Source organism: Neofelis nebulosa, chromosome 14 (assembly GCF_028018385.1).
Source record: "Neofelis nebulosa isolate mNeoNeb1 chromosome 14, mNeoNeb1.pri, whole genome shotgun sequence".
NCBI classification, from domain to species: domain Eukaryota; kingdom Metazoa; phylum Chordata; class Mammalia; order Carnivora; family Felidae; genus Neofelis; species Neofelis nebulosa.
Window position 1 is genome coordinate 46,088,572 of NC_080795.1, and position 15,322 is coordinate 46,103,893.

The 15,322-nt window shown below is 36.5% G+C and overlaps 1 protein-coding gene across 1 annotated transcript in view; it reads right to left on the reverse strand.

Moving 5' to 3' along the window:
• RGS22 (regulator of G protein signaling 22) overlaps nt 1-15,322 on the reverse strand; it is a 148,431-nt gene that overhangs the window by 18,068 nt on the left and 115,041 nt on the right. The window contains exons 15-20 of the mRNA XM_058699603.1: nt 11,523-11,717; nt 8,776-8,868; nt 6,357-6,529; nt 5,270-5,432; nt 2,972-3,130; nt 552-620 (exon numbers count right to left, since the gene is read on the reverse strand). Of these exons, the coding sequence (XP_058555586.1) occupies nt 552-620; nt 2,972-3,130; nt 5,270-5,432; nt 6,357-6,529; nt 8,776-8,868; nt 11,523-11,717 (852 nt within the window). The remainder of the gene's footprint in view (nt 1-551; nt 621-2,971; nt 3,131-5,269; nt 5,433-6,356; nt 6,530-8,775; nt 8,869-11,522; nt 11,718-15,322) is intronic.

The following is a 15,322-nucleotide window of genomic DNA, read 5'->3' on the forward strand; positions in this document are numbered from 1 at the left end:
AGCTCAAAAAGAAGACTGTTTATCATGCTTGTTGAGAGACAAAATAGGCACTTTCTAGTAAGGTATCATAGCATAGTCGTTTAAATAATCACCAAAATGACAGTTATCTTAATTCTTTTAAAGCCAAACTGTAGTTTCCAACAAAGAGCATAAGATAATTTAACTTGGTAATTCTGCTGCACACACCACCTCATTCTTTTTGTGTAATCCAGTCTCAGTAATAAATAAACTATCATAGGCTGGAACGAACAGCTTGTCTCAATAAATCCATCACAAGCAAGATAAACAAAAATACACATTTACCATCCAATATTTAAAGCATGCTTCTAGGGCTTAGCAGTTCAAGAGGGCTTTAAGAAGGCAGCGCTGGTAGAATCACACTTTCTCCCAGAATCCATCAGCCAATTAAATGTGTCGGTGGTCAGTTGGTGGCTTAGAAAGCAGGGTCTATGATGAGGGTCTCTTTTAATACGTGTATGTGGGGAGGGGTAGAAATAATTCTTTGACAGAGCAGAAGTTGCAAGAGGAAGAATATAACACACACTACTTGCCTTCCAGACCCCGATTTTCCTTTCATGCTTCTGTAGTAAGAGCTCCTCAGCTACATCCCTCATCTGTACCTAGAAGCAAAACCATTTATTTTTTTGCACTTATCCAGAGTGCCTGCATTTTTGTCATCATTTACTAATTTAATAACTTTTAAAAATGAGGTAAAGGTCAGCATGGGTAAGAGATAGTGCAGTTTAGGAGAAAGAGGACCTGATTTAGCAATGGAAGCCCTTCCTAAGTGCCTGGGCAAGTCACTCAAATTCTCTGAACAGTTTCCCACCTGCAAAGTGAAGATAATAATACCTTAGTGTATTGCCCCAAATGCAAATAGAAGTTTCACTTTGGGTTACATGGAAATTGAAGCTGGAGAGATAATGAGGACTTCTCAGAATTTGGTGCTATTTTTCTAGCCACAACTAATTTTAGAACACAAAAGTCATTCAAGACACGGAGGAAATATAGTAGATATTTCTCGAGGTTATTGCCTGTTCACAATATTTTCCCCTGGGAACCACTCCCGCCAAATCTGTGCTATGTGAATCTACCTCCCTGTCCACAGCGGATAGATCCAGGCACTGACCTAGAGAGACCAGGTCTTGGATCATGACTACTGAGTCTTTTTTATAGCCACAGCTGTCCGGGAACTTTCGCTGGGTTTCCAGGGCTGTCCTGGCCCCTGGCCTTTCTAGAGCTTGGGTGCCAACTCTTCCCCTCAGTGTGTGAGATGTTCCAGCACTATTTTATAATAAATTTTCTCCCTTCTCTTTTGTCTTTGGCGTAAGGTTGCCGGAATCAGTTTATGTTGCTGGCCACCCAAAGAATGCTAAGTCAGGAAATGGCTACAAGTTACAATAAAGTTATTATGGCAAACATAGAAAATGTGGTAAATAATACTAGTGAGCCAGAGCCTGAAGGAAAGAAATGAGGAAATTTGAGTTGTCCCAAAGCTTATTTCCAGGAACTTTTTGCCTAAAACAAGACAGCTCTTCTTCATACTATAAATTCTATATTCCCAGCTGTATTGCGTTTTCCATAACTTAAGGTGCTCAGAAGACTGAGGGTATTTCCCGATAAGTAAGGCTCAAAGTGTTTGAAAAACTGAATATAGAAGGCAGGTTTTTTTTTAATGTTTACTTATTTATTTTGAGAGCGGGGGAGACAGATGAGAGAAAGAGAAATGGAGAGAGAGAATCACAAGTAGGCTCCATGTTCAGCATGGAGCCCCACATGGGGCTGGATCCCACGACCACAAGATCATGACCTGAGCTGACACCAAGAGTCGAATGCTCAACCGACTGAGCCACCCAGGCGTCGCAAGGGCAGTTTTTTAAGATTCCTCCTGATCAATACTAATGGTATGCGCTTTGCATACTATAGTCCAAAATTACATGTTCTGCCCCTGTGTTAATTTATAAAGATCAGGTTTGCCTGTTTTAGGTGTGATGACAATTTAAATAATCAAAGTAACATGTGCTTTTTATAAAGTAAAAATAAAGCAAAAACAAAAACCAAAAACATCCCACTTTACAAAGTAAGAAGTAAAAACCTTCTTCTTCCCCAAACCCATTCCCAGAAGGCAGATCCTTTTAGATCTTTTTTCATAAACACAAATATAGGTAGATAGGTAGGTAGATAGATAGATAAATAAAAAGAAAGAAAAGGGAATACATAAATAGACAGACACAGAGATATAAGTACATGTAATGGATCATCTTCTATGTTCTGTTCTGCATCTTATTTCACTCAGTAAATAACGTCTATCATATCAGTACATGTGGAAATCTCATTTTTATACTCCCATTTTATATAGAAATCTGCATAGTACAGAATTATCATAATTTATTTATTTATTTCCCCCTTGTATATCCTTGCCCATTTATATGAGGACTTAATAATATAAAATAACTATATTAATAAGTAATATCTGAGTGTTTGCTGTGTGCCAGGTACCATGCTAAGAAACTAAACATAATTATTTCATCTTCATAACTATCTCATGAAGCAATTACTCTTATTAACCCTAATTATCTTTCACATGAGAAAACTAAGATTATAAAACTTAAAGTTGTAGGGGTGCCTGGCTGACCTAGTCAGTACAGCATGGATGGGACTCTTGATCTGATGGTCGTGAGTTCGAGCCCCATCCTGGGTGTAGAGATTACTTAAAATTAGAATAGGAGAGAATAGAATAGAATAGAATAGAATAGAATAGAATAGAATAGAAAAAACATACTTATAAAAGCAAACCTTAAAGTTGTACAATGAACATGTCATAGGGTTGAGGCGAAAACTTAGGAAGGCCAACTCTATGCTCTTAACCACTATGGCACTGAAGTACAATGGCTGGGTTGACAGGTATACACATTTGATGTTTTTAGAGGTACTGTTAATTACTACCCAAAGATTACACTCACTGATATACCTTTATCTTCTGACGTGCTGCAAACTGTTCACTTGCAAGAAATAATGGCAACCACACATTTTCTAGCTTATTTAGGACATGCTTCTGAATTTCAATTAGAACAGGTGCATCGAGCTGCTCATGGAGCATCTTTCCCCAGCCACCACTTAAATTCATTATCTAGGAAGATAAAAATGAAACAGAAACTGCAAACTTCTGTTTTAGTGAAGAAATACTAACAGTCATTAATTTATCCATCCACCCCCAAACCAGCTGCCGAGCAGCCGACAGCACCGTTTTCATTTTCCGTAAGTTATCTCCTGGCTATACCAGGTACAGTAAAGACTGACAACTCCCCTAACACCAAACAGAAAATTGTGGTTTGTGTGACAGTTCTTTTAGATGTCTGATTTTGTTCACGATGTATTTCAGAGAACACAGGAGTGGGATTTTTATCCTGTATGACCACAAGCAATGCCACGTTTTCTCCACGGCCTCAGTATCTTCAAAGGTGAAATGAGGGTATTTATTAGTCAATGAGTTTTGTAAGTGCTCTTCCAGGTCTAATAATCTATGAATCTGTAATTCTGGTCAAATTGACTAATTTGAGAAAACACTCTCTTTCGTGCATGAGGAAAATGGGGCATGAATTAGTTAGGAGACAACCTTGGCTCAGATATTATCAACATGTACAAACAAACGTTGGATTGGAGATGGTGGTGGTAGCAATGCAGGGCTGCCCCCAACAACTTCGAAGAGGAAGACAGAGGCAGCAGGAAGGAGAGAAAGACCAGGTTATACAGACAACAGTCTCTGACCTGCACAGGTAGCACCTATTACAAAACACAATTTCTTTGTGGCCCAAATCTTCCTTCTGCATAAGTACTGGTTTCAACAAGCTACGAATGGCCATTTTCTGCTATAAATCATTCTTTTTTCTACCTGTTTCTGTGTACACAGCCCTCAAACCTTCTGGACCCCTCAATGGAAAAATTACCTTCTTCTTAGTTCTCTTTCGATTAATAAAACCCATCAAATCCTACTAATAAAGATAATTTTTAACATAAAAACAAAAGAGAAACCCTCTTGGACATATTTTAGTAATAATTATTCTATATAAAAAAGGAAGAAAAAAGAAAAAGAGAAAAGACTACTTTGCTAATCAAAGAGCAAACTTGGCCACCCAGCCGAAATTAGGACTGGCAAGACCTACGCAGAATGTAATGTGATGTGGATATCCTTAAGTAGAAAATAAGTAAATAAAAATAAAAGTAAAGCCAAAGATGAGGAAGAAAGGTCACTGGGGAAACTCTTCTGTAGTCAACACAGTCATTTGCTATGATGGCAATGGATAACTTCTCCACTGAATTTTAAATGCTCAGCATCTTATCCTATGGAAGGTTCACACAGTAGCATCAGATACCACGAAACCTCACACAATGTAGCACAAGCCAAACAGAAAATAAATGCCTCCATGTGTTTATTTCATACTTTTGCTTGAGATACCCAGCTACTTTTGCTAACGTATCCCAGATTTGTATCTCAGGGAACTAATGGCAAGGCATTTTTGTCAAGGTTGATTAATTTCAGATTGCCTTCTCCCCTTATTCCCCAAAACGTTTGCTTATTTCCCCCCCACCCACCACCTCCCCGCCCCATAGGATCTAGCTTTTTAATCTGGTATGCCCTACCATGAACACTTCTGAATTTTTCTGACATTTACTGAATTTAGCATTAATCTGAGATTTGTATTTCATAAATATACACCATTAGGATATGCATCCTTTTAAATTACCAAAATAAAGATATCAAATGCTATACATTTGATCTCTAGGTAGTAACATAGTACCAAACTTCAAATTAATTGTAACACTTAATTCTTTACATTTCAAAAGCATAAAACTTGAGCCACATTTCATGGATACTCAGTGCCACTGCTGAATCCCAATCTGACATTTTACCATATAGTATGCTAATGACATGTAGCAAGGATTACAATAATAATATAGTAAATAATGACACCATATATCATAGGCACTCATATCTGAATGAACGGATGAGTGGATGAATAAGTTATTTTTATTCTATAATTATTTTTTAAAATAACACAGTTTTTACAGCATATAACGCTTGAGTGCGTTTTAAAGGCATTTAATTTTTAGATAATTATAAATAACTTAAAAAGTAAGATATCCAAACTGTCTAACATATAAATCATAAAAGCAAAAGACAAAAACAATGAATTTTAGGTTGTTGGCAAAAAGAAATAAATCATTGGTTTTCATACTTCAACAAAGAAATATGTTTACATGTTGATACCTGGTCCTGCTGATATAGAGAAGCTGGACTTTGGGGGCCAAAGAAATATTTTTTATTAAGGTATTTGTCTTTAATATATATAGATTTTGCTTCCCTTTGCTTTCGGTCTCTGTAAATTATTCTTCGGAACTGCTCAATGTCTGTCCAGCACATAAGGTCCACACTAAAATGAAAACAAAACCAAAGCATAGCCCTTCTTTTATTTTTCCTCTCAATTTTACTAACCACCAAACAAGTTTTTGTTTTGACAGAACTTAGAATGTGATTGTCTTGACTAGTTAGCAGAACCAAGTAGATCATGAAACTAATGAGTTCAGTGTTATCATGTCTCATCCTAGCTAAATATATGAATGAACACAGGTGTACTGGGATCAGAAAATCATCTACCATCGTTATGGGTAGGGTCTCAGAGTTCCTCCATTACTGATGGACCAGTATTGTTTATATCTAACCTAAGAAAATCTCCACCCAATGTGTGTCTATTTGGCAACATGCTAAATTTAGAACAATTCTCATCATTAAGAAGGGAAACTATATATGTGAAATTTGGCTCCCAGGTGTAAACACTTTCTCTTAACTTGGGAGAAAATTACTGGAAAAATATATGATGAATATTTCAGTTTATAGTAGATAAATATGTCATAAGTTTCCAAGATTTTGTGCAAAACTACAATGTTTATGTATCAGCCAATAAAATTACAAAGTTTTACAGTAATTTCAGTAGCTTAGAAAAATATGAAAATATGAAAGAGATACTTTTTCAGAAATACTAGTTAAAGCACCTGTCTAGAAAAATGCAAAAGAAAGAAACAGTAGAAAAGTGACAGAATTAAACATAGTGGTGTCTTAATTTACCCAAAGCTAAAACTATTAACAAAATCTTAAAATAATATTTGGGAGGTTGCTATTATCAAAATGCACTCCCCAACAAAAAGTTACCGATACAGATTTCAGATAGGTATGCCATTATTACTGTCATGGATGAAATCTAGCACCAAATCACTTTTATATGTTGAATCAAAGTAAGTAGCTTAGAAAAACAGTGTTTTAAGAGAGAAATACATTTCTAAATGGTTATTTTCCTTACCTTGAAGAATGAGCCTCAAGAAACTGACGGAAATGTTCAAACTCCAGTTTGTTGTTAAGCAGATCATTAAAACTGAAGTGCCTATATTCTTCAGGAACATTATTCCAGTATTCTGTTTTTTTACACACATCAGGAAGCGGTGAAATACCAGTTCCAACTTCACAAGTAGTGTCCTAGTGAAATAACACTTTTCATTAAAAAATCTCCCAAATACAACAAATTATTTTCCAAATTTAAAAAGAGAAACTGAAATAAAAATGAACTATTAGGTCAACACCATCTAACAATTCAATAGTAAAACTAGATAAAGAATCTAGAATCTGGCTGTAACTCCCATCAAATTCTATCCTGTTCCTTTCTCTTCCATTCTCTTCTTTTCAGGAACATTTAGAAAACATTTACTATATATTTGCTTATAAAATGTTAATTTTTTTATTTTTGTTAGTATAAGAGTAATACATCATTTGTAATAAGAAAACAAAAAGCATATATAATACTACCATTCAGAGGTAACAATCATTAACATTTGTAAATACAAATCTTCTAGTCTTCTTTGCATACACACGTGGTTTATTAAAAATGAAGACAGGACTAAACAAGTATGTATAGTTTTGCAACTTGGTTCTTTTTCTTAACAATGCATTACGAACATAAAGTGTTCTTTTATTTATAACAATTTTGAAAGTTATAGAGTAATGCAAAATATTTTTCTAATAGTACGTTCTTTAAAATTTTTAATATTTATTTATTTTCGGGAGACAGAGAGACACAGTGCAAGCAGGGGAGGGGCAAGGAGAGAGAGAGATACAGAATCTGAAGCAGGCTCCAGGCTCTGAGCTGTAAGCACAGAGCCTGACACAGGGCTTGAACCAACGAAGTGCAGAATCATGACCTGGGCTGAAGTCAGATGCTTAACCGACTGAGCCACCCAGGTGCCCCAATAGTATGTTCTTTAAATGTAACCTTTTCATATAAAAGTTAATTATTAGGCATTTTTAAAACCTTATGTTTTGCAATTTATAAGCTCTATATAAGGGCAAAGAGCTAGAGAAGCTTATTCTTTCAAAAACCTTTCCTCTCCTTATATAATTCATTTACCCCTCTGTTTATTTTTGAAAAGCATCAGACCATTAGAGAAACTACCGATATTTAAAAAGTCAATTACCAATGAAGAGAAGGATTATGGGAAGTATTATACATTTTAGTTCATAAAGTTTAAAATGCAACTTAAAATACAATGAAAATGCTACGTTTCAATTCACAAAGTTTAAAATACAAACTTAAAATACAACCTCATGAACTTTTTCATTCATAAACTTTAAAATAATAACAAAATGTGCTCTTTTTGGATTTTTATGTAGCCTTTCCACGATATGAATTCGTAGTTTCTCAAATAAAGAATTTATGTGTTAAAAAGGCAAATATCATAAAGGTTACATTTAAAAGTCCACTTTATTATTTGTGTAAAATTTTATTGTAAAGGAGTAAAAATTGCAGACAGGTACAAGAGAGAAAGTTAAAATATCACCTGAGTATTGAGGAGGGCACCTTTTGGGATGAGCACTGGGTGTTGTATGGAAACCAATTTGACAGTAAATTTCATATATTAAAAAATAAATAAATAAATAAATAAATTAAAAAAAAAAAAAAATATCACCTGAAACTTTATTGTTCAGAGCTAACCATCTGTAATATTTTGGTGATGTCTCAGATATTTCCAGATACCTCTCTTCGTATATATGTATACATGAGAAAATATATAATTTTACATAAATAGGATTATATGATACCAGTGTTTTTTTCCTTATATTTTTATATAATAATGTGCCCTAGGCATTTTTCACATCAATAAATATAACTGTCACTTTTATGTAGATACACACATTTAATTTTACGACTTTCAGGATCTGAAAGGATTATGTAGGTAATCCAAAAGTTGCAAATTTATAAATCAAAATAACACTTTAATATCCTAGTCAGTCCTATGATCTTTTTCCTGATGCCCCCAAATCCTTTCCATATTTTTTCCTTTATTATTTTGCCTATTGCTGTCACACAAAAGTTCCTTTTCTGTTTAGAAAACTCAATTTAACTCTTTTTTTGAATTGACAAATAGAGCTGCTGCTATACAGAAAGCAATCAGAGATGTTCAAAGGAATAATGTGGTTTGAAGGCTCTTAACTAAGGCAGGCATCTGCTTTGTCTTTTGGCTTTGCTGTTAAATGTGTCAATAAAAAGTGTCACCTGTCAAATGCAGCATGCTAGGCCAAGAAGCAGCAGAAAAATGGAACTGCCTATCCCTTACTTGATCAGTACATGATCTCCTCAATATATTATCCCCCTCCCCCTGCCAATATACACAGTGGTAATCCTCTCCAGGATAAAAAGTTTGTTTTTTCTAAGTAGAGAGCTGTCTTACCTCAGCTTTCTTGGAAAATGTCTCTTTATGCAAAGCCTGTAGCTTTCTGAAGTATGTGGAGTCTAGCTGTCTAGTTTCTTCCACCAGCTCCACCTAATAAAACAATAATAAAGCTCATAACATCAAGAGAATGTGCATTATGAAAAAGTGCGGAAAGAATGCACAATTTGCCAGTAACAGCGGGCTAAAAAACGAATACACTTGCCAATAAAGTAAATTAGTTTGGAGGCAAAAGCAGGAAAACCAACATAAAAATATTAGCTACAGCATATTCAGTCTTCGCATGCATGCGATAAAATATTTCTATGTAATGATATAGTGACATCAGAGATCATTCCTCCTTTCTGGTCACCCTATGTGAACTAACAAACACTGCACACATTTTGGGTCACATTTCCATTTTCTATTCATTATAACAGGATAATAGTCATGAAAGCAGGCACTGCTAGGTTTAGAGACCAAATAATCCACAGTAGAAGGAGAAACGACCAGACTCCATCATTATTCATGTGCAAGCTAAGGTTCTGTTAACTGTAGCAAGAGAGGAGGAGAGTCATTTATCAAATTAAACTCACAGTAGGTCTCATGCTACAGAGTGTGCATTGCACTGTTTTATATCGTCAGAAGAACAAGCTCATTCTCCATTTCTCTCTTCCAGGGAAAAAGCAGTTTGGCGGACTGAGAATTTTCTACATTTAATAGCTAGTTTTGGTAGTTTCTTTGATTATCCTTTTTGGGAAACAGCCTACACAATCCAGTCAGGTGGACTTTTACAGACGTCCTCTGGGCTGCATTTAAGGGCATTTGTAATTTCTTATTAAAAAGAGTGTATAGGGGTGCCTGGGTGGCTTAGTTGGTTAAGTGTCTGACTTCGGTTCAGGTCATGATCTCACGGTGTGTGTGGATTCATGCCCCACATGGGGCTCTGTGCTGACAGTGCAGAGCCTGCTTGGGATTCTCTCTCTCTCCCTCTCTACCCCTGCCTGACTCGTGCTTGCTCTCTCTCTCTCTCTCTCTCAATAAACTTAAAAAAAACAAGTATATGGTTTGTCCCACACATTTTGTAAGAATCATTACCAATGCCAAACCTTTTTGATTTAGCGAAGTTAGTTTTAATGCCAAATCTTTTTTTTTTTTTTTTTTTTTACATCTCAGGACTTATCTCAGGTCCATTTTCCTTTACACCATACACTGTATTTAAAATAATGACTGGAGGGGCACCTGGGTGGCACAGTCAGTTAAGTGTGTGACTCTTTTTTTTCTTTTCAAAAATGTTTTAATTTTTTTTTAATGTTTATTTACTCTTGAAGGAGAGACAGAGAGAGAACGTGAGTGGGGGAGGGGCAGAGAGAGAGGGAGACACAGAATCTGAAGCAGGCTCCAGGCTCTGAGCTGTCAGCACAGAGCCCAACGCAGGGTTCGAACTCACAATTTGTGAGATCATGACTTGAGTGAAGTTGGTTGCCCGACTGACTGAGCCTCCCAGGCACCCCAAGTGTCTGACTCTTAATCTCAGCTCAGGTCATGATCTCACAGTTTGTGAGTTTGAGCCCCACATCAGGCTCTGCACTGATGGTACGGAGCCTGCTTGGGATTCTGTCTCTCCTTCTCTCTGCCTCTACCCCGCTTGTATGCTCGCTCTCTCTCTCTCTCTCTCTCTCTCCTCTCAAAATAAATAAACTTAAAAAAATTTTTTAAATAAAAATGACAGGAGATCATTTTTTTAATTTCATATGATACCCTAATTTTTCTAATATAACAGATGTATTTTGTAGTAGAAAAGATGTAACACTAAGTTTTCAGGGCAAAGAGAAATCAGGAATGAAAATTTAATTATTTTGGTCATTGAATTTAGTAAGCCATAGAACTGTTTAATCAAATCCAGTAAGGTAATTCTATCTGAGGTGTTTGGGTATTAATTTTATCTTAATTTATCTAACCTATTCTTTCTGGTAGAAGATATGACTAAAAAGTTGTTGAGACATGAACAAAGAATAGCAATACGAGGGCAGCAGAGTTCTACTGGAAATGACCTCATGTACAGGGTACATGCACAACTTAATATAAAAGATACCCATGAATGGTTGTAATCTGTGATTTAAAATAAATATTTAAAGAAATGTCTTCCACCCATCAATAAGAATGGTGAAAATATTCAGGCACTGAGATTTAAAATGACCTCTGCTGGAATTGAAAAAGATGTGTTGACATTTTTATCTAATCAAGCAGTCTGACCTGATGAACATCTAGGGGTATCTTAAAATAGCAACAGTGAAGTTAGAAAATGTGTTTTCCACAGGACACATGAAACATTTCTATTTTCCATGGGCGCAATATTTACTATAACTCATCCAGTATAAAATTAAAGGGTTTTTTCCCATTAATCAAAATTAAGGCCACTGCAGAGAAATGGCAAGAAAGGACAAAGCCAATAATGTTATCATGGCATATTTTGTTAGTTCGCAGGAAACCAAAACTCAGATTTCTCTCTGTCAACATATTTGTATGGAGAACTAAAAAATGACAAAGATTTTAGTCTTTTGTTAGGACCCAATAGAGAAACTGGCAAAAAATAAAGTTAATAAATACTTTCCCGGCTCTAAAATTGAGACTGCCAAATCTTAACTCTGAGTCCCTGGCCCATGCAAGACATTTTTCAGTTTTTCTCTTGTGAATTAATAATGCTGCTTATCATCAGTTTTGTAGTAAATGAACGGTTCACACACCGTTTCTTAGTGCCACAATACCTTTCTAAGAGCAACTTGGTCTAATTTTACCATCTGTGTCCAGGGCTCAAGAAGGAGGAGAAGGATATATTCTTCTGCTGTGTCAAAAAGGTCTTCAAATGGTGGCTGTATTCTCATATAAATTTCTTTTTTCTTTTCCCGTTGGAGTCCAATGTCAAGAGTGGCCGAAGGAGCAATGTATGTGGCAAAAAGATACTAAGGGAGAAGGGGGAGAAATGAGAGGATGTTGGGAGAAACCATAATGGTTAGCAGGTTCCTCAGCAAAGGTATTTTAAAAAGGTAAGAGAAGAGACACAAGCTCAAGTGATTTTTTTTTCTTGAAAAGATGCATAAAACTACTTAAGTCAAAGCAATCTGTTTATTCAAAAGGCTTCTCTTTCCTCTTCCTATTTCTTCAATGGTAATTAATCAATTTGCCATGGATCTTACATAAGAGTATATCATTTGGATATTTAATATTTTTTATCAGATTCCTACTTTGTATTATTATGATTGATTCCAGGTTATATGCTTCCTTTTTCCCTTATGTTCACAATATTTCTAACACATTAGGGCTACTTTCCAAAATGTTTTGGAATGCCCTTTTGGACACACGAGGCAAGAAACAAGGACTGAAAAACTGGCTATTGGTCTTCTAGTATAGGGACCCAACAAACTACCTGCCCTACCCAACTGAGTTGCAGACTTCTTAAGACTGTTGCTAATTACCCCTTTCTGCTGTAAAAATATCTCCATTTGGTGCAGAATGCTGTGGAAGAGATACAAGAAGGAAGTAAGAGTGAATGGAAAGATACACATGGAATTTCTAGCTTCCTAGAAAAAGCATAAATGTCTATTCCATTCTACTCATTTGTCTTTTCTCTAAATAACAGCTATTTACATCTCAGAAGTAATTTATTAACATTTTATTTTTTTAAATGTTACATACTGAATATGTCATGCCCTGCATATCGGATTTAAATGTAGTTGTACTAACAATGTCAAATTAATTGCACTTAATTTAATTTTTTACTTAGTTTTTGGACCTGATAACGTCCAGATTCCACTCAGGCAGTAGATCAGATAGATAGACAGACAGATTGATATATAGACAGAGAGACAGAGAGAGGCATACCAAATACCAAATATAAATAGTCTTACGTAAAATAATCTTTTAAAAGTTTTAAAGGGTCCACATTAATAACAAGCATTTACTGAGTATCTACTAACATCTTAGACACTTGTATAGGTGCTATGTATGCAAAGATTAATGATTAAGACCCAATACCTGCTCTGAAGGAGCCCACTGGTGGTGACATGGAGATGAAAATCAGCAGAAGAAATACAGTGTAAGTACTACCACAGAAGTACGCATTGCAAATAAGAACATCAATGACTGCCTGTCCATTCTTTTCAAACTCACATCCCATTAATCACCTCTTAAACATCATACTCAAATACTAATTCTTCTGTTATTTTGCTAAACCTTGTTGTTTTGCCATTCCACACCATTGCATGTATTGTTCCTTCAATCTTGGATATTCACCTTACCGTGTGCACCTTGTCCACTTGATAAACCCTGACTTATTCTTTAAACACCAACATGTATTTTTCTTCCTCCAGGAAGCCTTCACTCACACCCTCCTCCCAAGATCATTTTCTACCGCTATACCTACCACACTATAATGCAGTCATGTATTATGTATCATCTCTTCTAGAACGAGGTCCTTGAGGGCAAATACCATAGCTTGTGCTTTTGTCATTCTCCAATTCCTAAAACTGTTCTTGGCAGAGAGTGGATGCCGTAAATGTTATTGAATTGCACTAAATCCATAGAAAAGACTCATTTCTGTCTTGGAATGGGAAAGGAAAAGGTTTAGAAACCTTTCCAAGAAAAGATAAGCTTGTCTTATCCTTAATCCTTCAGCTGAATCTTTAAAGATGAGTTGGAGTCAATCAGGCAAGAAAAGGGAATTGATGAGAAAGATGATTTAAGAAGAAGGAAAATCTGGGCCAAGGCATTAAGGCTTAGGGAGGTTTTGTAACCTATGGAGAGATTCTAGACTCCAAGGAGATAACACTGGCTAATGGAAAGAGGTAGAATAAGAGAGGATACTATAAAGTGAGGCAGGAGCCAGGGCATGGATATGACCTTTTGTCCCTTGGTAGGGAATTTGAATTTTACCTAAAGATATATAACGAGGGCTCTCTGAGGGGTGACATTATTGGATATGAATCTTAGAAATAAATCACTATGGCATCAGGAAAGAGAAACAGTTTGAACAGTTTGAACAAGATTTGAGGTAGTTTGGAAATTATTTCAATAGCCAGATAAGGAATTATATGCCACCTTCATCTCTTGCCTGCTTTTTGCAATAGCCTCTTAACTGGTCTTCAAAGGTTCCTCTTTGCTTTCTTAGTGTTTTCTTATGACAGCAAATAGAGAGGTCCTCTTGCCTATCACTCTTCTCAACTCTTCAGTGACTTCTCATCTCACACAGACTAACAGTCAAAGTCTTTATAATTACCTATAACTGGAGTTTTTGAAACTTTCTCATTACTGAGGGAACAAGTATTATAGTTCAGGACCTGCCAGTGGGGAAGCCCGTGTAAATATCCTACAGTCCGAAAACACCCTAAGAGCAGGACTAGACCAGGTATAGACTCTAGCCTTGAGTCTTTATTTTTTTTTTTTTATTTATTTATTTATTTTTTAATATATGAAATTTACTGTCAAATTGGTTTCCATACAACACCCAGTGCTCATCCCAAAAGGTGCCCTCCTCAATACCCATCACCCACCCTGCCCTCCCTCCCACCCCCCATCAACCCTCAGTTTGTTCTCAGTTTTTTTTTTTTTTTTTTTTTTTTTTTTTAAATTTTTTTTTTTTCAACATTTTTTATTTATTTTTGGGACAGAGAGAGACAGAGCATGAACGGGGGAGGGGCAGAGAGAGAGGGAGACACAGAATCGGAAACAGGCTCCAGGCTCCGAGCCATCAGCCCAGAGCCTGACGCGGGGCTCGAACTCACGGACCGCGAGATCGTGACCTGGCCGAAGTCGGACGCTTAACCGACTGCGCCACCCAGGCGCCCCTGTTCTCAGTTTTTAAGAGTCTCTTATGCTTTGGCTCTCTCCCACTCTAACCTCTTTTTTTTTTTTTCCCTTCCCCTCCCCCATGGGTTTCTGTTACGTTTCTCAGGATCCACATAAGAGTGAAACCATATGGTATCTGTCTTTCTCTGTATGGCTTATTTCACTTAGCATCACACTCTCCAGTTCCATCCACGTTGCTACAAAAGGCCATATTTCATTTTTTCTCATTGCCACGTAGTATTCCATTGTGTATATAAACCACAATTTCTTTATCCATTCATCAGTTGATGGACATTTAGGCTCTTTCCATAATTTGGCTATTGTTGAGAGTGCTGCTATAAACATTGGGGTACAAGTGCCCCTATGCATCAGTACTCCTGTATCCCTTGGATAAATTCCTAGCAGTGCTATTGCTGGGTCATAGGGTAGGTCTATTTTTAATTTTCTGAGGAACCTCCACACTGCTTTCCAGAGCGGCTGCACCAATTTGCATTCCCACCAACAGTGCAAGAGGGTTCCCGTCTCTCCACATCCTCTCCAGCATCTATAGTCTCCTGATTTCTTCATTTTGGCCACTCTGACTGGCGTGAGGTGGTATCTGAGTGTGGTTTTGATTTGTATTTCCCTGATGAGGAGCGACGTTGAACATCTTTTCATGTGCCTGTTGGCCATCCGGATGTCTTCTTTAGAGAAGTGTCTATTCATGTTTTCTGCCCATTTCTTC